General features: G+C 54.7%; 1 protein-coding gene across 1 annotated transcript; it reads right to left on the bottom strand.

The window, feature by feature from the left end:
* Positions 1–1,599: 1,599 nt before the first annotated feature.
* ATP8B3 (ATPase phospholipid transporting 8B3) lies at positions 1,600–21,702 on the bottom strand. The gene is made up of 27 exons (XM_075175853.1): positions 21,632–21,702; positions 20,907–20,998; positions 20,232–20,345; positions 19,653–19,751; positions 19,132–19,193; positions 18,467–18,539; positions 18,293–18,363; positions 17,694–17,776; positions 16,910–17,068; positions 16,302–16,390; positions 15,239–15,432; positions 14,333–14,541; positions 13,010–13,044; positions 12,429–12,585; positions 11,842–12,030; positions 11,287–11,399; positions 10,726–10,890; positions 10,312–10,423; positions 9,919–9,994; positions 9,320–9,461; positions 8,598–8,862; positions 7,855–8,078; positions 7,196–7,279; positions 6,662–6,901; positions 6,314–6,452; positions 5,911–6,041; positions 1,600–5,257 (listed from the first exon to the last, which is right to left on the bottom strand). Exons 1-27 carry the CDS (start codon positions 21,684–21,686, stop codon positions 5,021–5,023), a joined length of 3,609 nt encoding a protein of 1,202 aa, XP_075031954.1. The 5' UTR covers positions 21,687–21,702; the 3' UTR covers positions 1,600–5,020.
* Between the last annotated feature and the right edge of the window lie 2,602 nt (positions 21,703–24,304).

The raw sequence follows: 24,304 nt of genomic DNA, 5'->3' as shown, positions 1-24,304 counted from the left end.
GCAACGCAGGGAGGCAGGGGGCTGCTCGGAGGACCCCTGGGGAGGACGGGGCGCACGGCGTGGCCCCGTGCCCGGCAAACAGGGTAAGGGTATCTGGGGCACGGGACCCCGGTGTGCACGCCCACCCATCCCACCCGCTGCTCTAGGGTCTGGCTCCTCGCCGTGCTTTGCGTTTGTTTTTTGGGGCTTTTTTTTTGCTTTATCCAGCTCTGTGGGTCAAATCCCAAGTGCAGATGAGAGAAGGAGAGACAATCAGCCGCCACAACCTGAGCCGGCAAGCCGTCGTGTGCTCTGAGACAAGGGAAATGGCCCCTGGGCACCCCAAACCTCCCCCCAGGGCTGAGACCTTTCCAGACGATGCTCCCAAGTCCCTGTCCCTTGGGATGACCTCACAGACCTGCCTCTGCCCTTGCCCTGCGTGGAAAGAGGAGCTGAAGATGGTGCTGCATCAACACCCAACCGGACCCGGGGATGGACTGGAGCAACCCATTTCTGAGGTTTTTCTCCCCAAGGATGTGGTTTGGGTCAGAGGCACCACCCAGCACACAGTGTCTGGCCCTGCCAGGCTTTCCCATGCCACCCATCCTGGCTCTTGCCCTGCACAGAGGCACCCGCTCTGGTTGCAGGGGTGAGAAGAAGAAGAAGAAGAAGAAGAAGAAGAAGAAGAAGAAGAAGAAGAAGAAGAAGAAGAAGAAGAAGAAGGAGTCCAGCCAGTGGAAGAGGTCCTGGAGGACCCCAGCCCACCGGCAGGTCTCAGGGGACTTTGGAAGGTCTCCCTGCCTGCCCTAGACAGCCAGGGAGCTTTCTGCACATGTCCAGAGAGCCCCCCCTGAACAGGGCTGCATCTCCTGCTCCTTCCTCCCCCTGCTCCTCCTCCTCTCCTTGCTTAAAGACAGGAGGAGAGTAGCAGTAAGGAGTCACGTCTTTAGAGGTCAGGAAGGTGATGGGAGCCCGGAGGAGGCAGTGGTACCTACTTCTTTCTGCTTCTCCACCATTACCAGAGCATTTACCTTAAAATGCTGATTCCTCAGCCCTCTCCAGCCTCTTCACCACTCCATCCTTCACCTCCATCACTAGAGGTGGTCCCAAAGCTCAGCCCACTGTGAGGAAAGAGATCTCAGCTTCTTCGGGCCCCACCAAAGTGGCCCCCAAAAGCAAAGTAGGCTTTTTTTTTTAATCTGCATCTCTTGTCTAATGCGGTGTCCCTGCAGCCTTCACCTTCTTCACAGCCAACACTGAGATGCTCAGTACCAGGTGGTGGTGGGAGACATGGGACCCACTGACTGAGGACCTGGGTTTTAGGAAGAGATGATGTTTATTCCAGCAGCACCGTTCATCTACTAACCAACCCTCTTGTCCTCTGGGGACCTCTCATCCGCCCCCGTGTCCCATTTCCTCCTACGAGACCTTTTCCAGCATGAGAAGCTTTGGTGCTTGGAGGCCAAGACTTCATTTCCAACTGCAAGAAGGTCTCACCAGGCTTGGATGCAACCCACAGTCACAAGCCCTTGGACCTTACAGAGACCAGCTGGTTTCCATCCTGGGGCATGAACCGAGTGGCTTGGGAAACCCCGGAGAAGCCAAGAGCTGAGCGCTGTCCCCTGTCCTTTAGCCCACCAGGACTCACTGGATAACCGCGGGCAGGCTGAGTCCTGCCCCACGGCTGGATCTGGCCGTGCCTGCTGCCTACATCAACCAAAATGCCTTGAGGAGCAACTTGCCACGATACCAAAGATTTTTTTTCCCTGCAGGTAATGACAATCCGAGCTCTGTCCTAAAGACAATTCTCTCTACCAGGGTTGCCCCCAAAGGGCGTTTTTGTGCTGTGGGGAGCAGGAGCAAAACCGGGGCCCCAGGGGCACCTCCGAGGGTGATGGAGAGCGGTTGGTGGGAGGGTGAGGAAGAGGAAGGGACCCAGGATCTCCCACTGAGACCTGCTGGTTCAGCCTGGCCACCATGTCCTACTTCAGTTGAGGAATTTTTTAGGGATTTGGGTCATTTCATTACCCGTGACACCCCCCAGCACTCCGGTTCTACCTTGGGTGGAAGTTTTCCACCGATGGCTTTTGTGCTTTGAAAACCAGCCGTCGGCAGCGGGGCAGCACTGTCCCCGTCCCGCTGGGCGAGCAGGAGGAGTGCAGGCTCCTGGGACGCCTGGCTGGGTTTCAGCCATTGTCACCCCGTTAGGGCACAGCCAGAGCCAAGCTTTTCCTGCTCTAACGAAGGCCCCGCTGATGGGACATCGGCACAGCGTGGGCCATGAGCTGGCTTTGCAAAAAAAATCACCACTCATCCCTTTTCCTGAGCATCCGAAGCCTGGGTGGGGAAGACGATCGGCTCCTCATTACCTCTCTCCCCAACCCGCTTTGGGCACCATGAAGATGCCGCTGGGCTGGGTTGGCTGCCGGCACCGTGCCAGCCCGCCACCCTCATCACCGCCACGCGTCCCCAGCATTAAATCGGCTCCTTTTCCCTTGTCTCAGAGGACACCCGCAGCCGAGGCAGCGCTGGCAGCCAGCGATGGGGCTGGACCTGCAGATGCTGCCGTGCAGAATCCGGCTCCTCTTGCGTCTTTCTTTGTTTGGGGTTTTTAAAGAGAGGAAATTAAAAGTGCAAAGAACAAAATTCAGGGTTGGTTTTTTTTGGTCTTTTTTTTTTTTCCCCCTTGAGTTTCTAAAGGAAAAAAAGAAGTCAGACAGAATTAATCCTGGCCAGGAACAACCCACAGCCTCGGGTTTGCCAGTCCAGCCACCTCCAGAAAACATTGCTCATTTTTCTGTATAGCAATAGGCAACGCTCGCCCTCATCCTGCACGGTCCGAGGGCTACATCTCTGAGTTTTTAAAATGACTTTTTCCTTCTAATTAAATTGAATTTTTTTTTTTTTTTTGCTGCTGCTTCATTGTTACTCTCATGGGATAGGTTTTACTCTACAGCGAAATGCAATTGTTACTCCTCTGTGTCTTGCAACTATATTTGTTTAAGCTATTTACAAACGTTAAAAAAGAAAAAAAAAAAGTCTTATGTGTCAGGCACTTTATCCAAACTGTGCTGTGTGCTCTGGAGTTTGTTCCTTGTTCTTTGCAATGACTCATGCAGGGGAAGTTACCAGGAAACTTAACTCCAGCCTGTCAACAGGTTTTAAAAGAGAAAAAAAAAATTAATCTCTATTTGTTCATCCTCTACTGGTCATGACTGTGTTGTATTTCTGCAGCTTTCTGTTTCTTCAATAAATTATTTTCTAGTCATTCACCCCGGCGTGTGTGTGCGTGTCCCACAGTGATGCTCGTGGGTCGGTTCCCTCCTGATGCAGCTCCGCTGCCCCAGGAGCTGCTCGGGCAGGAGGAAGGCTGCGTTGGAGGAGTTGCCCCATTTTAACCATCTCAACTCCTCCCTAGACCTGGCCTGAGAGCATCAGCGGGGAGGTTTGGGGATCATGCCCAGGCAGCTGGGAAAGGTTTCTCCCCCAGTTTTCCACCTGGTAGTTGCAGGGGTGAGAGCTTTCCCAGAGGGAGCCTCAGATACTTTTATTTCTTGGCACCATCCAGCACCCTTCTGGCCAGAGCCCAAAGAAAACACTTTAATTCTCACAAACTCGGTGCAATGAGGCCAAAGCACTTGTTAAACAAACCTATCAAGTCATGTGTGCTGCAGGCAGGTCCAAGCCCCATGGCTGATTTAATTATTTATCTTTTTACCCGAATATCTTGTCCTACTGTGGATTTTGCCATGGCACAAGTGCTGGCAGGTGGCAAAGAGCTGGTGGCGCACACCGAGGGACCACAGGACCTTTCTGTGCAGCTTTCTCCCTTGGTGGCATAGCAGAGATTTAGAGGAGAGGAGAGAAAAGCTAAAGTCCTTTTAATTAAAAAATAAAAACAAAAAGGGTGATCCAGTCACCAGTCAGTTGTTCACACACAACTTCTCCAGCAGCCGCTGCTGATGTCCCCAAAGTGCGGCTCAGCAGGACGCGTGCTCCCATGCGGAGCTGATGCACGTCACCCCAATGTTTTGCCCTCCCCCCAAAAGTATTTTTCGGGGCTTTGCAGCAAACAGCCTGTGGCCACAAGCTGTCCCCACAGACGGGGACATCAGTCCTGGGGGAGTGGGACATGGCTGCTGTGGAGACGGGGCATGGCACATAGCAGACACCAGCACTGTGTGCACCTCGTGCAGGGATGGCAAAGACAAGGAGGTGGAGATGGCGGGGAGCGACGAGGAGAGGCTGTAAGAAGCCGGGCTGCTTTGGCTAGAGAAGAAAAACCTGCAGGTTATCAATCGTACGTAGGTCCTCCTCCAGAAAATAGGGGGCATTTTAAAATTATGCCACTCAAGTCTGATCTGTTGGGTCGATGCATGTGAAAGCCACGGGCGATGGATCCAGCCCTGCGTGGGGAGGGCGGCCGGCTCTGCCCTGCGCTCCTTGCAGCCGTGGGAAAACGAGACGAGGGTCTTCGTCCAGCCGCTGCAGCGCGGCCCCCGGCGTGGGAGGGAGCGAGCAGGGGCAAGGGGCTGCACCCGCCACCCAGCCCCACCGCTGGTCTTGCATCAGGGCATTTTATTAATTCAGAGGTGGAATAACGAGCCTGGGGCAGCAGAGTTGCTGTTTGTGGGTCCAGCCTGGAGCAGATTCAGCTTCGCGCAGGAGGAAGCCCCAGCTCTGAGGGGCTCAGCAGAGGGGAGGGGGCTGGGGTGCCAGCTGGGGAGACACGGGACGAGGGGCCGAGCGTGGCGGCAGAGGTTGGTGGTTTTCACAGCTTTACAGGCTCCTGCAAAGCCCACGCACATACTGCGTGGGGGAGATGGAGCTGCTGGCAGGACATGTCCCAGGGCTCAGCGCCCGGAGCAGCAGCCCCCCAGGCTGGGCCAGCCCCTCTGCAGCCACGGGGGCTGCCCACGCTTCAAAACCATCCAAAAAAGATTAATAAAATGCCCATAAAAGGAGGGAGGCAGCCAGTTCTGAGCCTTGACAGCACCTCCCCTGTCCCAGCACGATGGGAGGTTGATGCCGGCCAGGGCAGCTACGCCGAGGGGCTGGGGAGAGAGGACAAAGCCGGGGTTGTCTCTGGGTGCAGGGGACCCGGGGTGGTGCTGCGGGTGCCCCCGCTGCGCAGGCTGTCCCCGCGGGTGATGAGGCCGGCGTAGCCCTCCTCGTGGGAGAAGGCGTAACTGGAGCGGCGGTGGAAGGAGCTGCGAGGGACATGGGCACGCAGCTCCACCGAGGGCTCTGGCTCCTGCCTGGCCTTCAGGCGGATCTTCTGCAAGGAGATGGGGAAATCAGGGCTGTGGCCACCTCCCAGGCAAGCCCTCACCCCAAGGGGGAACACGCAGGGAGAGCAGGGACGCCCTCCACCAAGACACAGTTTGGCTCCCAGCTCCACCATGACCTGAGTTGATATGATGGGATGCGTAATGTGGGGAACCTCATGGCGTCTTCAAAGCTCCTGGAGCTCTGGAGCACAGTCTCAACCCCTGCTCTCATCTGGGACCTCTTTGTACCACTGGCAAGGTATGACCCACAACCCAGATGGGGGTGAGCTCTACCAAAGCTGGGGGTGGTACCAAAACCTGCACCAGACCCCAGTGCCTCCTAAGCGGCAGCTCCAGGGAGTCCGAGAGGGCAGTTTCTTACTGCAGCCAAAAGCAGACCCTCTCCAAGAGCTGGAGCAGGTCTCTTGCCTCAAGGCCTCCTGTCGGGCCATGAACTGATTTGAGGAGAGCCAGACCTGGACCCCAATGTCATGAGAGACCACCACCAGCTGAGTGGTGCCACCAAGGAGAGGTGACGTCCCATCGCTACAGCCCAGGCAGCGGCTTCCCTCACCCTTCCCATCACCGGCAGCGTCCTGGCCAGTCCCGATGCTGGCAGGAGACAGACCCCTCCCCATGCCAGCCCCCGCGCAGCCCTCACCTGCTGGATGGTGGTTTTGCCCACGATGGTGCGATACAAGCGGACAGTGAGTGAGGGGACAGTGTTCACCACCAGGGACAGCAGGACCACGAGCAGGACGTAGGGGTCGGTCAGGGCGTTCCGGCTGGCATCTGTCAACGCAAGAAGTCGGTGGGTGATATAGGGAAGGTGGAGAGAACAGAGGGAACAACTGTCAGGGGACAGGTCCCCACCCAGAAAGGTGTTGAGGGGTCTAAAGAGGAGATGGCACCTAAATTGGAGTAAAAAATCAAGACAGCAAGATCGAGAAGTGGCGATGAAGAGATGATCTACAAGGTGGGAAACAGCTTGTAGCACCAAGCCCAGGTTGGGCTCCCCTGGCTCAGGGAAGGGAAGGACCATGGGGTTCTCCGGGGCATCTCACCTGGGAAGCTGAAGATGGCAGGGGCTATCCTGAAAGCATCGATGCTTTGGGTCAGGAAGGAGAAGAGGCAGAAGAGCAGCAAGCTGGCTGTGACCATCAGGAAGGACAACGCCGTCCAGAACTTGGTGTCCAGGATGATCTGCAGGGGCAAGGGGAGTGCACACAGAGGCTGTGGGTACCCTCTTCCCTACAGCCACTCGTCCCTAATTGCTCCCCTGCCCCAAGGGAGATCGTCCCTCAGCCACGAAGCTGCTGGGGATCATGTCAGAGAACCCAGCGTGGAGCCCAGCTGTGGTCCCTGAACATCTCCCCCAGGGACAGGATGGGGGAGAGCAGACCGGCGCTCACCTCCATGAGGACCGACAGCAATGCCGACGTGGCCACCGTGACAGCGAAGGACTCGTAGTCACCAACAGCCTTGCTGCCGATGCGGTCCTCGAAGGCCCAGAGCGCGATGTAGAAGCTGGCGAGCGAGGTGCTGACCCCGTGCAGGAGGGTGACGCCGAAAACACGGTAGTTGAAGAGCTCGTCTTGCTGCCCGATCACATAGAGCTCAGGGAACTCCAGGCTCTTCTTGGCACTCACGTCCTGCCGGGAGGGGGGACTAAGCATCACCCTGGGGAGCAGGATTGGGCCACCCCACCCAACACAGCCTTCAGGAGAGCTGCAGTGAGTCCCTCCACCCTCTTGCTCTGGGGTGACGGGGAACAGAGGCACCCCAGGCCCGGGGGTGACCTACAGATGCCCAACTGAGCTGCTTGGTACCACGGTCCAGCCCAAACAGCCACACAGGTGGGGTGCAACGACCACCGGGCTGATTCACACCCGCCGAGAATGCAGCCTCCAGGCACAGGGGCTGGATGCAGCCCGGTGAACCCATACCTGCTCCAGAAGGCCCATGGACAGCACAGGGTAGGCGGTGTAGAAAATGTTGTAGAGTGCAAGGAACCAGCCCTCGTACAGAGGCTAGAAGGGAGAAGAAAGCAGCTGTGAGCTCAGTGGTGCTTTGGAAAGACTCAGAATGGATGCCCAGGCACCGGGGGTGACTCCAAAAGACTCGCATCCAAACTCTGGGGAAATCCCCATGGACTTGCTCCAGGCTCTGCATCAGCCCCATGTTGTCTGCAGCGATCGGTGGGCTGTGGGGCTCTGTGGCCAGATGGAGATGAGGGGCTGGAGTCACACAGTGGTGGTCAAGTCACCCTAACGGCCCTTGGGATGAAAGCTCCCATTTTGGAGGAAACCAGCTTAATGCATGTGGGATTTTTCCCTGCGTCTGTCCAAGACTGGACATCCCAAATCTCCCCAGGATGCTTTTCCCAATCCAGCCAGGTAAAAAGCAGATAACCAGTTGCATCTCAGCCAGGCAACCCCAAAGAATTGGACAGCCCAATACCAGGGCAAGGGAGAAAGGACAGCAGGGCAGTGATGTGGACACAGTGATGTGGACCTGCATGGGGTCCTCAGCAGGGGAGTTACAACACTGGTGTGCAAACCTCCATGGGATGGATGGGACCCCTGCTAACGGCAGCATCCCTCACCTGAGCCGTGAATCCGCTATGGAAAGCGAACCAGACCTGGGCCATGAGGCCTGCAAAGGTCTTGTAGAAGAAGTAGCGGAGGAACTTGCAGATGCGCAGATATGCCCAGCGGCCATGGACGAGCAGGAGGCGCTGGAGGTAAGAGAACTGCGCCAGGGCGTAGTCGCTGCACTGCACGGCTTGCATGCCCTCCAGCCCGCTGATGCCCACCCCGATGTCAGCAGCTGCAGAGGACAGGAGGGTGTGAAACGCAGGTGGGGAGGTTTTTGGGGAGCCGGGTACTTGATTTCCCTGTGGATCGCTCCCAGGCTGATGGGCAGAGGGTGAATCCAGGAGTGATGGGCAAAGGGAAGAAGCCCCCTCCACCACATGCTACGGCTGCGGGAGTGACATGCCAGGCATGGTTGGGCGTGCAAAGAGCACAGCCCCATGTCAGGGCTGCTGGAGAGGAGCAGAGATGTCTCTGCCAGCTGCCCAGGTTAGGGCTTGAAGTTTCTTTAAGGTTCATCCCCGCTGCCAAAGCAAGTGGTCCACCCTGCTCTTGTCCCAGGCTGGTCCTGGTCCTGTGCCTCTTGCTCCTCTCCCGGCACATCAACGTGCAGAACTGGTTTGGGGGTTCCCCTCCCAGCTCCTCTCCTCAAAGGAGAGGGTGAGGTGGTGGAGATGGGAGATGGGGCACCACCACTTCCCACCAGCGGGGTGCGCCAGCCAAAACCCACGCTGCCCCCTGCCCCGAGCCTCACTTTTGATCATGTTGACATCGTTGGCCCCATCCCCGATGGCCAGCGTGATGGCTTTCTTGTGCTTCTTCACTAGCTGCACGATGAGGGCTTTCTGCTTGGGGGTCACCCTGCAGCAGATCACTGCCTGGCAGGCGGTGGCCAAGTCCACGAAGGCCTTCTCCACCAGACTGCTCTGCTCCTGCGACCCTGTAGCCCTGCAGCAAGCCAGCCGCCGCCACAGCCGCCCCTTCTCCTTCAGCACCTCTCCCGTCTGGAGGATTTTGTCCTTAGGGGAGAGCACACGCGCTTGGGACCTCACCCATAGCCTTCATAGCATGAGAGGCCCCAATAGCTCCTCAATGATGCTCTTAAATCTTGTAGATGCTACAAAAAAGTGACCTCAGTTTTCTTCAAGTTCATCACACAGCAGGCACTGTGACCGTGAGACCGGTTTGTCCCAGTATGACTAGAAGAGCATGTGATTACCCACCAGCCTGCATCATCTCAGAAGACTGGTCGGGCAGGTGTGGTCAAAACCCCAACACCAAATGACCAGTGCAAGGTTGTCCCCCTCTCCACTCTTCATTCCCTAACCCAAAATGGGCTTTTCCCACCCCTTGGGCAGGAGGGGCATCACGTCTCCGCGTGCTGGTGCCACCCAGGACTTTGATAGCACCAGGGCAGAAACAGCGATCTGCCAGCGCAGGCAGGGAGCAGAGAAGAGGATCCAAGTGCCACCTTACCAGGAAGTCCCCGCTGATGATGATAGCTCTCTTCTTGTGGCACGAAGCCTCTGGGCGCTGTTGGGAGAGGTGGCCGCTGCACAGGGCTTCCCCGCTGCCACTGAGGTTGTTGTTGCTCACCCAGTAAACCTCGAGGATCTCGCTGTGCGAGGAAGGGGTGGTTGGAGCTGAGCTGAGGACGCTGGGCATGCTGCCTGGCTTTGACTGAGACCTACAGTTGGCCTTTGCCATCTCAAAGCCAGCTCCAGGGAAACAGGGCTGGTACGCAGTGGTGGGAACAGGGGGGACAGAGAGGGGGCCCCAAGGGCTCACTGGTATCAGAAATCAGCCTCTGTCCCTGTGGTTTAGAGGCTGGAGAGACAGCTTAAGCACTTTCTGGTCAAAGCCTGCCAAGGAAGAGAATGCTGTAGGGGCAGAAACAGATGGGGAGACCTGGAAAAGCATCAGCAGATGAGGGCCATGGGCATCCAGGCTGGGACAGAGAAGGAGAAGCATCCCTGGCGGAATCAAGCTCTGCCCACCCTGCACAAGTTCATATGCCCTCGGGTGTCTTCAGCAGGGACAACAATGTCCCAAACCAGGAGGTCACAGTTCCTCACCTGATCTCCTTCTCCTCCAGGATCTCCATGTCATCCGTGAGCAGCTTGCACGCGTAGCCAATGTTCATTGCGGTCTCTGCAACACACAGGTGTCAACAGCCGATGGTGCTGACCCCCCCTCCCCTTCCCAGGGCAGCCCCCAGCCCTTGAGTCCAACAGCCCTTGGTGGGCAGCAGCTGCTGGTGGCTTTGCTCCAGCTCTGTGCCATCGTGCAGATGGCGTCCCCTGCCTCAGTTTCCCCATGGGTGACATGATCTGTGGGACGTGCTGCTGTTGTATATTAAAGGGAACAGCAGAACCTGATTGCTGCCCACTCCCAGGGTCTCATCTCTTCCCTGGTCCTGGTTACGGGAGAAGCTGAAATGTATTGGTGGGGTCGTTGCCTCCACTGACCTTGTTTGTCTCCCGTCAGCACCCACACTTTAATGTTGCCCAGTTTCAGCAGCTGGATGGTCTCAGGGACTCCATCTTGCAACTTGTCCTCAATGGCTGTGGCCCCAAGCAGCTGGAAGGAGGGTGAGTGGGTGTCATGACATGGGGCCGGGCAAGATACGGAGGTGAGAATTGCCCCTGGACCAGCCAGGGGTCCTTGCCCATGGGTGAACACGACCTGACAGATATCTAACCAAGTGTCTACTGACATGTCACAAAGTCACCCCTGGGGGGGAACTCCACCTGCCCTCCCACCCAGGGGATGGGTGTTGGGCTGGACACTTCACCCCCTCATCCCGGAGAGCTGAACCCCACACTCCTGCCCTCTGTGGGACCAGCGCAGCTGGTTCCTCCTAAACCCCAGCCTTATCCCACCTGCAGGTTCTGCTCCATCTCCTCGTACAGCTTGTCCAGCTCCCGCGCGCGGTCCTGCAGCAGGATGCTGGCCTCGTGGTGCCTCCTGCTCCACTCGCTGTACTCGACCTCGCTCACCTCCTTGCTGGCCAGGCATAAAGTCCTCAGTGTCTCCTCTGCAAAGCGCTGCAGAGATGAGACATCAGGTCTCCCTTCCCTCGATGACTCTCATGGTGGACCAGGGCATCATGCCAGCCAGCCATGATGCTCCCATGGGCAGATACAGAGACACTGCAGGATCTGAGGGTCTCCCTCTGGGCTCTGACTCCCTCCCCCATCCTACAGCATCCCCATGAGCATCCTTGCAAGGCAACTGGTCCATGCAGAACACCGAAGGTGGATTTGATGCCCTCTTAGCCCCTGTCCCATATGCAGGTGAGGCTCCTAGAGCAGAAGGAACAAAGAAGGACCAAAACCCTGAAGCCAGAGGGAGGAAGAGCAGCAGAGGACTCCCGGACACCCAGCCCAAAGCCAGCAGCAGGGAGACCAGCCCTTTCCGCCCCAGGCTGGCATGGGACTCACATCCAGCGCCATCTCGGTGAAGATCTCATTGGGCCCTCGCCTTTGCAGTCTCTCCAGGATGACCGTGTCAGCCCCCTTGGTGTAGAGCCGGATCGTGCCCTGGGGGTCTCGCACTGGGAGGGAGGGGAAGGACACCTTAGGTACCCAGAGAGATGGCTCCCACTCATCGCTGTCCCCATGCAATGGCCATGCTGCAGAAGGTACCGCAGGGGATGCTGGTGCTTTTCTGCCTGCGGTCATTGGAAGCACAGGAATTTCCCCAGATCTACACCACCACAAGGCAGGATCAGGCCTCAAGGACTGTCAATTCCTCACACACCTCCGCTGAGCCCCTGATTTACTTGCTCTCTCTTGGCTGCTCAAACCCTTCTCGGCTGCCTTCACCAAGGTATCAGGTTGAGCAAAACCGCAGGGATGACCAGGATGATCCTTACGAGCCCCTGCACCAGTTGCGGTCAATCGCAGCCATCCCGGTGCCATCCCTTGTGGGGCTGAGTACGGAAGGGACCCTCTGTGTTCCTGGAGGGGCCCCCTGAGACACCCCGTCCCGCTCACCCAGGACAGACATCCTCTTGCGATCGCTGTTGAAGTCCAGCATGGCCAGCACTTTGTACGTCCTCTTCTTCCCCAGTTCACTGATGGTGATGGTGTCTTGCGTTCGGGCCAGAAAGACATACCCCAGGTTCCTGGCTGCCGACACCAGTGCTTCTTCGTCTGGTGAAGCTGCCTGATAAACCAGCCGGTCTGCAGAAGAGGAGTAGGGGTTAGACAAGGAGACTCCCAGCCAAGCAACTCTTGGACATCTGAAACACCCTGTTCTTGCCCAGCACCAACGTTTTCTATGGGCACCCTGAAGTCCAAGCCACCAGGCTAGGGAAACTCAGACCTACTTGTCTCATCTCTTCTGCTCATTGCCCCAGGCAGGACAAATGCCCAGATAGGGCATTCTGTTCCAACTAATTAGCTTTAAAACAAACCCAAATGTACATGTCTGTGATGCTAGGACAGTGGCACAAAGCATCCCTGGGCTCTCACACCACCTGCTCCCTGCAGAGCAGAGCTTTGCTGGGCGATGGAAAAAGCCATCCTTGAACGGCAGCTCGACCCCCCTCCGAGCACATCAACCACCACGGCCAACCCACCGCCCTTCTCCTCCACCATGACAGTGTGGCAGAGGGCCAGCAGCCTCAGGAACTCCCTCAGCACAGGGTCGCTGTCCCGCCGGGTGGCTTCCAGCAGCGTCGTGTCGCAAAAGTCCACCTTCTTCTCCCCGTGGTGGCTCCAGGTCAACCCTGACCCCTGCAAGAGGCACAGGCAGGCTGCAGGCGCCCGAGAGAGACCGAGCACAGGGCTCTGCACTGGGGTGCTGCAACCCTGTGCTGGCACGGTCCGATCCAGATCAGAGTCCATAAGCCGAGCTCTGCATTGCCTACACCAAGGGGGTGAGTATAAAAAGGTTGGGAATAAAAAAAAAAAAATCAGAACTGCATTATTTTATAAAAGCGGTTCCGCTGTCCTTAACTGGCAGCTGAGGACCAGCAAACCCGCCAGCCCAGGGAGACACACGCCACTCTCTTACAGCATGGGACCCCACTGTAAGCAAGCTGTGCTCCAAAGCAAAAGGCTGCGCCTGCTGCCGCTGTAAGCAGTAACTGCTATGGCTTTGGCCCCGGAGAGGAGCAGCATCTGGCCCCACGTTACATGGGAGAGGGGAGTTACGCACCGGTGGCTGTTTGTTCTCATGGCCTGTGCCTGTACCTGTCAAAACAAAAATAATCCAATTAACAGAGAGCTGGCAGGGAGCATCACTAGCGGGGGCTTTGAGCAGTTTCTCTAGGAGGGTCTGCTGCTTTTGCTGGCCAAAAGACTGGCAAAAAGGGACAGGTTTTCAGCATCTGCTCTGTGTCGGTCATGAGCCAGGCTCTGCTAGGATACCCAGCTTTGACTTGTTTGGCTCTTGGACTGTTCAGACTTTCGACACGTTTTTAGTGTTAAAAATTCAGGTCTAGCTTTCACCCGTGTTTCCTGGGAGACTGCAGTTGGCCAGAGACTGGTGGGATTGCGGCGATGCTGCTATCACAGGGGTGCAACACGATACTTCAGGCAGGGAAAATTGGTTTTATTCCTGCTTAAAAACTTCACTAGATTTTTTTTCTCCTCTTCACTTTTATCACTGCCCATTTGTCTCAAGTGCCTGATACTTATCTCAGGAAAAAGGAGTTCCATACTAAAGCTCTGGCCTGCCCTGCTTGCTAAATTTCACTAATTAAGCACTGAGACAGCTCCCAGAAGCCAGCTGAGAGTAAGTATAGCAATAAGAGGAGGAAGGACTTGGCAATTCTCGGGTTTCTAAGGGGAAAAACAAGCAGAATCATTAAAAAAAAAAAGCAAAGAGCAATTACATGCATTCACTGTAAAGAAACAACATAAGGGGAATGATAACTTCTTTGCCTCCTCCATAGGCCACCAAAAGCCTCTAAGTGCCCAGATTTGGAAACCAAGCTGGAGATTCACCAGAAAACGATGCAAAGAAGAAAAGCAAAACCTCCTTTTTCTCTCCAAGACCTTCATAAAAAATAAAAATCTATGGGCTTCACTGGCCCATCACCCTGTGGCTCCTCTGCTTGCCCTGTCCTGGCCACCTGGGCCAGCATCAGCTAATTATTCCGGGTGGGATCCACCTTACTCAGACTATGTGTTTGCTATGTAGCTGGGAAAACCTAGCTGATCTCAGCTGAGTTTGGGGCGTGATACATCTCCTGAAAGGTAGGCACCCATTGTAGGAGGGCAGAATTGTGCCCTGACTCCATGTCTCATGGGAACATGAGACAAGTGTGACCGCAGGCGTGGTGGCCCCCGCGAAGCACTGATAACATGGGAGGTGAGAACAAGTTGAATTCCTACAGCATCTTCTGTCTATGCGCTGGCCCACCAAGAGCAATCCACATGCCCCAAGCTTCCTAGCAAGCCAGGAGGAATGGAAAGAACCAATTCAAGGTTTACCTAACTCGTGAGTCCCTACAAACTTGCTTCCACCAAAAGTTACCATAGATGGTCCCATTGATACAGCATTTCTTGAAGCTCATAACGTTTTGTGTCAAGGTGCCAGTCTTGTCCGAGAAGATATATTCGATCTGGCCAAGCTGATCATTGAGGCTGGTGCTTCTGGCTTTTGCTGGAATGTCCTTGTCAGCGTAATACATTTCCAGATCCCAGTTGATAAAACAGCTGTTTACCAGATAGATGAATTCAAACCTAGGGAGTCAGGTAGAAGATGACTTACGCTGGGGAAGGAGATTGCATTACTCGCATCCCAGGGGCACTTGGGGATCTGACACGGGAAGAAGGGGCAGGGTGGAACTCCCCACCTGGATCCTATTGCTCTGAGCTTGGGGGAAGCAAGAGGGTTTTCATTGTGGCCAGGTTTCCAGAAGGCTCATCACACCGGACTCAGAGCCCACTGGGTCCCAGGCAGCTGGGCTCCCCTCTGGAAAACTGGCCCTTGATGACAAAATTCATAGATCTGGAGATTCAGTGAAGGGCCGAAAAGTTTGGAAACTGCTTCTTCTGGCACAAATTGTGATTATTGCCTGCTCACAACGGCTGTGCCCTTCTCTTCCCCACCCTGCTGCTGCTCAGTGGGGAAACACCACCTTCATCAGTCTCATCCTCAGCCTGCCCACAATTTCCAACATCAGTGCGTGTCTTTGCACCTCTTTTCTGGCTTCCCTCTGAGATCTCAAAGCATATCATCCATGTTTGTAAGATACACACCCCATCCATCCTTACCCTCTTATGGCTAAGGGAACGTATGGGAATGACTTGCTCAGGGTCACAGCTGGATCTTTTGTGCAGCCCCATTTTGTGGCTGCAAACCAAGGTGCCAGATGATGGCCAAGGGTGGGGAGCGGGGCACTGATCTCTGATCACTTGCAAGCTCTGTTGTTCTTACGTTATATACATGGACATGGGTATGATGATGCTCAGGAGGATCGTGAAGCCCCAGAAGTTGAAGAAGGCCTGCTGGGCAGGGGTCGTGTGCTTGTAGAGAGCAGAGAGGTAGCTGTGCTTCTCCTGGAACATCCTGGCCCAGAATCCAGAGGCAACAGCAAGGCACAGCGACGTGACCAACAGCACCAGGAAGATCTGAGATAGGAAGCCAGGATGAGAATGTCCCATGACACAGAGCCCACCAGACTCTTTTCTAGGACCAACCTTTGCCCCTTCCAGACTGTTTGTCTCATTTAGCTGTAAACCTGCAGAAAGGTGTCCTTGTGCCTGAAGCTGGTTCTCAGAGCTCATCCTGGGCGGAGATGAAGGATCACAGCACGTATTTCAGCTTGACACATCCGCAACACACACAGAGCAAAACCCAGCTTTCCCACCCTCCTAATTGCCTCAGACACCATCTCCCTGGACAAGGGGGTGGTCCTGCAGCCTTCCTGCTGAAGTTACCAGCAAACAGAGAGATGCTAGTGGCCAGTCTGATAAGTGATGACGCTCAACCACCAGGAACCAGGATAAGAGCCATCCTGGTATGGATGTTCATTGGTATGACCACGCTGCTTTGCTTCCCACAGAGGAAAGGCTGCTCCTTCCCCCGTCCTCCATCTACTCCGTGCTGAGCCACAGCCTGCAGGTTCCTCAGCACAAACCGCCTCCTCAGACCTGCGTGGTTGTGGATGAGTAAAGCAGGCCAGGAGGGGTTGGAGGTCCTGAATACTCCAGTTCCCTGGTCCAAGAGGCTGCTCTACAGCTGAGGACTCAGAGCTGCCAGGGTCCAGGGTTTAAGCAACACAACCACCATGCAGACTGCTGCAGACCCAGCAACTGCCACTTCCTGGGAACACCACTTGGTATTTGCCCATAACATGTTAAACCCAAAATATTTTGAGCAAATATTGCAAGCTTAAGAAAATCAGCATCACCCAAGCAAGCAGGCTATCATGAGAAGACTTGTGAGCAACCCCAGGAGGCCAGTGGACCAGGGCAGGAGGTGTTTGCACCACACTCACTATGATCACCAGCCGGTCCATCATGCGGTCCAGCTTGGTTTTCTTCCGCTTGATCTTTCCACAGTTCCTCATAATTTTGGAATCAAATCCTGGACAAGAAATGTTTTAGAAGTAAAAACGCAAGTCCACAGCCCCCAGAAGGTTGACTTGCAGCTAAGTGATGCTGGTTTCCTCCATAACAACATCTCTCCACCTCTGAAGACTTCAGAGGACTGCATCCCTTGATCAGTGGTTAATCAAGCCGTGGCTGCACACTCAGAGAAGTGCTGCTTACACCAGATCTTACCCCACCCCTCTACCCACAGCTACTCATGGCCAAGCTCTCAGCTGCACTGAGCCATCTGTGCAGGAGGCCACAAAGTGAAATGGATCCAGGACGTGATGCAGCTGAAAGATAACCTGGGATAAGCAGATGTTTGGTACCACCACATCCTTTCCCTGCCAGCGAGCCCAACACCAGCAAAGCTTGGGACAAACTTCTGGGGGCTTGGTCACAGCAGCAGGTCTTCCCACTTTGTACCTGCTGATGCTAAAAGCACTTGGGCAGCTTAAAACCCCCGGGGTCCTGGGTATTTTCTGCCCTTCCTGATCTGGGCCTGGGCGCTCACCTGCGTAGATAACCAAGCCGTAGCAAACATCGGTGTTGCGAAGCTTGCAGCCTCGCAGCAAGATCCTTTCGCTGTCGAGCGGGTAGGTCTCGCCCCTCCACGCCAGCGTGCCGGTGAAGCTGTGCATCCGGCTGTTGGGCTCCTCGCAGGTCACTCTCCCTTGTGCAGAGGGCACGATTCAGGTCATGGCTTTGGGGGAAACAAGAGGTCCTTCCTCTCCCCCCCGCCACGCTTGCCCCCTCCAAAGAGGGGTGCTGGGGGCTTCTCAGGGGAGATGCAGATTTTGCCAGGGCATCTCCAGATGCAGTTGGGTTATGGATGGCTCAAATTGAGGTCAGGCTAAGCTGGAGGGCCACCCTGCAGTGCTGGGAGGGTGCTCAGCCCAGGAACCGCACCGGGCTATAAAATTGGACAAGGTACAAACACAACCCCCTTCATCCGCAGCGCCTCTGAGAGGGGAGTCTGCATCCTACGGAGGATGGAAGGGGAAAAAATCCAGGGTCTGAGCTCAGGTTTGGGAGCCAAGCACTTGATTCCAGTGGGAAAATCAAGATCCAGGGCAGGGGGAAGGCGCACAACCCCGATGGACCCGTCACAGAGCCACTCTGCTGGGGAAGGGCCTCCACGCAAGGTCTTCTGGCACGAGCCACCTTGCAGGCAGGAGCAAGTGCTACCTCGGGTCAGGCTGATGGCACTTGGTGCCTGAGGGGACAGAGACTTCCCGAGGCTGAACCGATCCCATCCCAGTGGGACGGCCGCATCCTCGCCCGTCCGGGAGACTCACCATCAAAGGTGGCCATGCTCTCCTCGCTCACCAGCTCCTGGTGGGTGACCAGAAGGGCTTGTCTGAACTTCAGGTTCGTTTCCCTGCGAACAAGAGCCAGGGAGGGAAAAATAAAACAACCCTGCGGGGTGACAGAGCTGTTAATTCCGCTGTCAGACCCATGGGACAGAGACGGCCATTAATTATTGGGTGATTACATGAGTGATGGCAACGAAAAGCGAGATAGGGACCTATCATGCCAGACATCGAGCACTCATGCAGGGAAGAAGCTCTGGCCCGGAGACCCTGCCATTAAATCATCCAGGCAGCCGCTGTCCTCGGCGTGGCTGGGAGGGAGCCGAGAGATGCCCGAGGTCACCAGCTGCTCTGTGGAAGCCTCAAAAGTGTTTTTGGCTTCCCATTTTCAAAATCTGGGGCTGAAATCCCATTTCTGGGGTGTCTGTAGGTTTAGCTTTTGGAGGATCCCCCACATCCCATTGTTTCTGCTGGACTTGCAGCCCTCCCAGCGTGCCTGACCCCTCAATGTCAAGGGGGTCCCCAAGGCTGGAGGCTTCAGCCGTTGCCTGGGATGTCTCTACCCCTCTCCCCCCTCTCCTCACCCATCGATGTCGGCAGTCTCCACGTAGCACAGGCTGCTGGGCTCCGAGCTGCACAGCAAAAGCATGTCGGCCTTGAAGAGCAAAAAGGGGGAGAGAGCACCTGGCTGAACCCCTCCTCGCCAAAACTCCCCCCTGCTGCCCCTGGCACGCAGCCAGCTCTGGGACCCCGCTCACCGGGACGAAGCTCTCCTTACGCAGGCGGACGATGTCCCCAACGCAGATGTCGCGCCATTTTTGCCAGCGGAAGCTGCAGGAGAATTAGGAGGGAAATTTTTATCCTTGCAGAGCAGTGGGAATGGGGGCCACGGCTGTTTCTGTCCTCTGGACCAGCCTGTGTCTGTCCCAGCTTCTTTGCATGAATGAGGTCTCCAGATTGTTGGTTCCTCTGCCAGCATGGTACCATCTGCATGACGGAAGGACAGCTGAGCACCAAGGATGGCACAGGACCCATTTGTCACATCCATATCGCCCGTACCTACAGGTGGCAGGGACTTCCAGCCCCCTGGCCGCAGGTGGGAAATGTTGGTCCTTCCCTGGACCAATGTCTAGCAGGAATATGACTCCGTGGGTTAGATCTGAAGACTTGGAGGAACTACTGTGGCCAGGAAACCCTCCTCCCAGCATATCACAGCAGATTAGGGCTTTTTTAGACCTGTTGTCTGTGACTGGGGTACGATCATTCCCACAGGGGAACAGCTGGACCTGCAGCGGATCTTGGGAGGGACATTCCCACCGAAACCCTTCTCAGCTGCTGTGCTCAAGGAGGCTCAGCACTTCAGATGATCCATCATTCCACACAGGCCTGGAAAACATGGGTACAACTTTCCAAAGCCCCTCACCTCTTCCCAGACAGGATTTCACATGGTCTGCTGTTGATGTTTCTATCACTTTGATGACGGCCCTGCACGGAGGAGAGAAAAAAGAGGCCAAAAGAAAGGAATGGGCCATGCCAGACTTCATTGTCCCATAAAAACAAGCCTCTTAATGCCACAATCTGCCCCCTGAGCCCCAGGGAAAGATCTGCTTTCTGAAGCAATCAGAAGATGTATTCTGATGAATAAAGAGGCAAAATTCCCCCAAGGTATTTCTGGGGACCAACCTGAAGCCATTGGTTAAGATACTAAAGATGACAGAGATGGGGGTCAAGACCCCAAGGAAAACAACTGGCCAGTCACATCCTTCCCAAGGGAAAATACAAAGCGTTTTAGACATGGTAGAGTTGATGGTACCTCAGGAACGACGAATGACAGCAACTCTCAAGCTTTTCTGTTCACCCACAGCAAAGGGGCCCTTTCTGCTGACCATCCCCCATAGGACCTACGCCCAGCACTCACAGCCTTGCGCTCCAACCCATACTTACAATGTCATCGATCAGGTCTCGTAGACCACGGATGGTGAGGAGGCAGCTCAGGGGGAACAGCAGAGTGTACCAGGGCAGCGTGGAGATCTCAGGAAAGGTCTAGAGAAGGAGAATTTTACACCACTGATACAACTTTCATCCCACCTTGGGACACTTCAGGTGACTGAGTAACTCTCCCTCACTCCCAGCTCCGCTCCCCAGCCAGCACCTGACGATGGCAGGAACCCATCTAAGATGAATCAAATCAACATCTCTGTCTACACAGAACTGTTTTGTTGAATTTCCACCTCTTTTTAAACTAGATGCATGAAATGCATGTGGGTCACTGAATTTGGAGGGTAGGATTTCTGTTTAGACGTGGTCTACATGAGCTTAGCTTACATCCAAATCCAATCAGTTTAAAGTAACGAAACTTAACGTGGGTTAAACCCCTCAGAGTTCAGGAAGACAATGAACACCACTGAAAAGCAGCATCCTTGACACCATTTTAGACCAGAGTCCCGTACTCTAAACACCAGACAACCCTCCTTTGCTAGGCAGTCTCGCACACATTTGCTTTTACCTTGGTGTCCATCTCACCTGTAAGAGGATGACAAAGACAAAGTAGACGTTGGCCATTCGGTGGAACTGCTCGTAGAGGTTCAGCGGCAGGAAGGTAAAGATGTTGTACTTGGCTGTCTTAATGGCATTGCCCTGCAGAAGAAAGGCAGGTCAAAGCCACAGTGGGAGTTCAGCCACATGAAATCAAGGATGTGTTTTGAAAATGCCAAAATTCTGGTATTTTTAGGACTTCTCAACTTCTTATGGCATAAGAGATGCCTTTAAAAATTTACAAAAGCCTTAAGGAAAGAGAAGATTTATTAGAGCAAAGGACCATATGACTTAAAAATGAAAGAAAATATTTTGCTTCTGATCATCTACAGCATACCCAACTGACCCACAACAAAATGGTCATTATTCAGATGGAAAAAAAACCTGGTTTTGTTCAATCAAAACTTTTTTCAAGAATCTTTCTTTTGATTTGACTATCAGTCTAAAAAAGTATCCTTCATACAGTTCTGCTCCTTGTCTGACAGCTTCAGTGGGCATCTGGGGCACCAGGCAGGGAGCAGCTCCTTCCTCTTCATTGAGGATTATGTATGTGACTCTCCATCCTACTGGAGGTCACTCTGCAGCATCTCTGTCCTGTCACCCCCAACCACCACCAGCTCAGGAATCAGGGGCTGAGTAAAGAAATGGCCCAGGACGACTCACCGCATACTTCTTCTTGGTCAGACAGAAGGCAAACTTCTTCTTGAACTGCATGTGGTAGTTTCGGTCGTTGGCCCTCACCTCCCAGGTGAAAGCTGGAAAAGCAAGAGGATGTCCACCAGTTCTTACCAGAGGCAGGCCCTGGCCATCAGCCTCTGGCCTCCAAGAACACAAGGACCAGTGATGGTGCCACTGGGCTCATGGTGACCCACCGCTGGCAAGATGGGCTTTCCATAGTGCACCTACACCTTGAGAGCAGCTGGAGGTACAACTGGGACAGAGCTGGATCTTTGGGGTCAGCTGGGTCACAGAATGGACAGCGGGGACAGGAGGCCAGAAGCTTCCAGAGATGTAGGGCCGCTGCGCACACTTCTCCTGTGAGCCTCAGGCTAACCATTTGGGCTCAGGTTCTGGTTTAACAGTATGATCAGGCCAGGTGAAGGACGACTCCTCCGAGCACAGCCTTTGCTATTCTGGTCGTTCCTCACATCAGGCTGGTCGTTCCTCTCCTAATTTCATTTTTGCTATCCCAGTGCAGATACCACCAAGCAAGGGACATCCCAGCCATGTTCCCCAACGCGTGCACCCCAGCTGACAGTCAATCCTTCCAGATCATTTCACCCCAAATCTCCTTCTTCCCCATCTCACAACCCTGTCCCACATTCAACTTTTTCATAAACTGTCTAAAAAAAAGGAAAAACCCCAAAATACACTCATTGCACACTGACCTGGCAGCCGCTTCTTTCCGTGCAGGCAGCCCGAGGCTGGATCTGGCGCAGCCATGCTGGCACCGCTACCAGGATCTAGGAACAAGGACAACCAAAGATATTTGCAATGCTGAGCAATGACAGCGCAATCCCACCGGGATGCTCCAACATCCAAAGCTGGGCCCTCCACCTCTCCAGGGCAGGACATCATGCGGAAGGGACACTCTTCTGGGCACAGCTGGGGATTAGTGTCTTTCCTGGAGCCGCAAACTAACTTAGACCTTTTTTCCTACCCTGGAGACGTAAAACCCCACATTGACACGCAGTCCTCTGTAGCCATCTGAATGTCAAGATCAGTGACATCAGGCTGAATATTTGTCATCAGAAAATGTCTTTCTCCCTTTGACACCTGATGTTCTTTGCCCTGCCTTTTGCAGGACCAGCCACAGCTCAGATCTGAATTGAAATCCACTTCACCCTGGCATTTTTTCCCCAACAGTCACAGATTTGCCCTTCACGGGTGCCTACACTTACTCAAACCTCGCGTCGGCATTGGCCTGGGGGTTGCCTGGATAGACCCCTGCCTTCTCAGTGTCCTCAGGTATGCTCAACAGCTTTGGTGTGGGTCATCTTTCAGACCCACCTCCACCCAGTCCCAGCTGCCCGTGACAACTCAAAGACATTTTTCCTCTCCGAGGAGGTTATGGGAAATCATTTGAAGTCATCAGCGAGGAAGAGAAACTCTCCCCGTCCTGCCGTCACACCTGAGCATCCGTCATGCCTAGAGAGCAGCTACCTTCATCAATGACAAGATTTCCCTTACGCTCAGTAGCTCAGTGACCTTCCCTGCAGGGATGTTAGGGAAGATTAATTAATGTTTGTGAAGCACTTTGCGATCCTTACATAAAAGGAGTCAGTGAGGTATAAAGCATTAATTAACTTATTATTAAATAATCCCACACAGAAGTCTGTCCCTGCCATTATTTTTTATCTCACTCCTTTGATCACTTCTTTTTTCCATTCTTTCACTGAAGTGTCTACTGTCTCCCTATTGCTCCTCGTGGTACAAGGCAAACTTGGTATCGGTTTGCCCGGACACACGACGCTGCCCTGAGACGCTCTCGGATGCCACCAGCTGGGCCAGCGCTGTCACCTCATCCCAGGTCAAAGAGACTCTGAACAGCAACACGGGCAGCACCTCGGCCCCCGTCCAAGAGCTTGCCCAAAAAAAAGCTTTGATCCACAACATCATCCTTCTTTACCACTAAGGACTTGACATTTGTCACTGTACTTGGATCCTCAAGGACATCCATGAACTCAGCACTTTTGGGGCCCATCTGTATTTTCACAGCATGGCTGAGAAGGAAGGAAGGGTTGCAGGGAGCTGCTGTGCATGGTAGGACTTGTGCTACATCCCACGGCTCCCACTACCATTTGTCCCACAGATAAGAGGCAGCGGGAAGAGCAGGGTAACCTGGAGGGACGAGATTTCTTCCATACCCAGCTGCACAGAAGCCCCTTGGTGCTCAGACCAGCTTCGTGCTCAGTGTTCCCACTTCGTTTGGGCAAAATAAGGTGGCAAAGGATTTGACACAGAGAAATGCCAATCTCCCATATTTCTCCCTGCTATGATCCCACTCATGTCCTTGGCCCAGTGAAGCGGTCAGCTTGGGACATCTTTCCCTGCAGACAGCCAATTCTGGGCTGCATCTGGTTGCAGAGAGACAAGGTGGGGACACCAAACTGCCCTCCATCTCCTGTTCCCTTGCCTCCTCCTAACAGAGGGGTGGGCTCCCCCGACCAGGGGGTACCTCCTCCTCGTGGACCATAAATGGGCCAAGGGCTACAGGCTGAATGGAGGTACCTGCACCGTAGGGGGCATCCAACAGGAAACAAGATGAACCTCAGGGTATCCAGAATGAGGAAAACTGAGCCACCTGCTCACACCCCTCTAAACCAGCCAGTGCCCCTTGGGTCAAACTGGTAGAGGTAACCATCCCTGCCGTGACTCCATCCCCAATTCCCCAATACTGGGCCAGGGCACAGCAAGGTCCTCACCAGCCCATCCATCCTGCAGTCCCCAACCATGGGCAAGAGCCAGGCATGGCAGCCAGGATCAACCCCGAGCCCAGATCTCCAGTCAAGATGCAATGATGGGGTAGGTCCAGATTCAAGTCAGGAAGTCAACACGCAGGTCAAGATCAGGTCTGGTGACAAAGGCCAAGGTGGGACATAGCCCAGGGGTTGTTGGGCAGGTCCATTGGGACAAGGCAGCTCCAAGGCCAAGCCAGAAAGTCAGTCGATGGGTAGAGGGCTGGGTCCACGGCCAGTCACAGGCATACGGTCAAGCTAGAGACAGACCCATCTACAATAAAGCTTAGGCTAGGACTGAGCCCCAGGGCTGAGCTTAACTGGAGCCCCGTGCCCATGGGCGGGTGTGGGAGAGGTCCCAGGTGAGGCTGGTTGGGGCCATTAATACCCGTTAGTGCCCTCAGGGCCCTGACCCTTTGCTCAAAGCATCTTTTGACCTTGCTCCAGGATATTATATTAATGCTCCAGGACATTAATATTAAAGCTGAGGCTGACAGTGATGTGTGCCAAGATGTTTGCTTGAGCTCACTGCTTCCAAACCAGCAAACGGTGCGATCACTTTAATCAAAGGGTCTAAACCTGCCCTGCCCTGAGCTTCCCTGA

This window comes from Calonectris borealis, chromosome 28 (genome assembly GCF_964195595.1).
Source record: "Calonectris borealis chromosome 28, bCalBor7.hap1.2, whole genome shotgun sequence".
Taxonomy (NCBI): domain Eukaryota; kingdom Metazoa; phylum Chordata; class Aves; order Procellariiformes; family Procellariidae; genus Calonectris; species Calonectris borealis.
The sequence above is the reverse complement of the archived record's forward strand: the minus strand, read 5'-3'. Positions and strand labels throughout refer to the sequence as shown.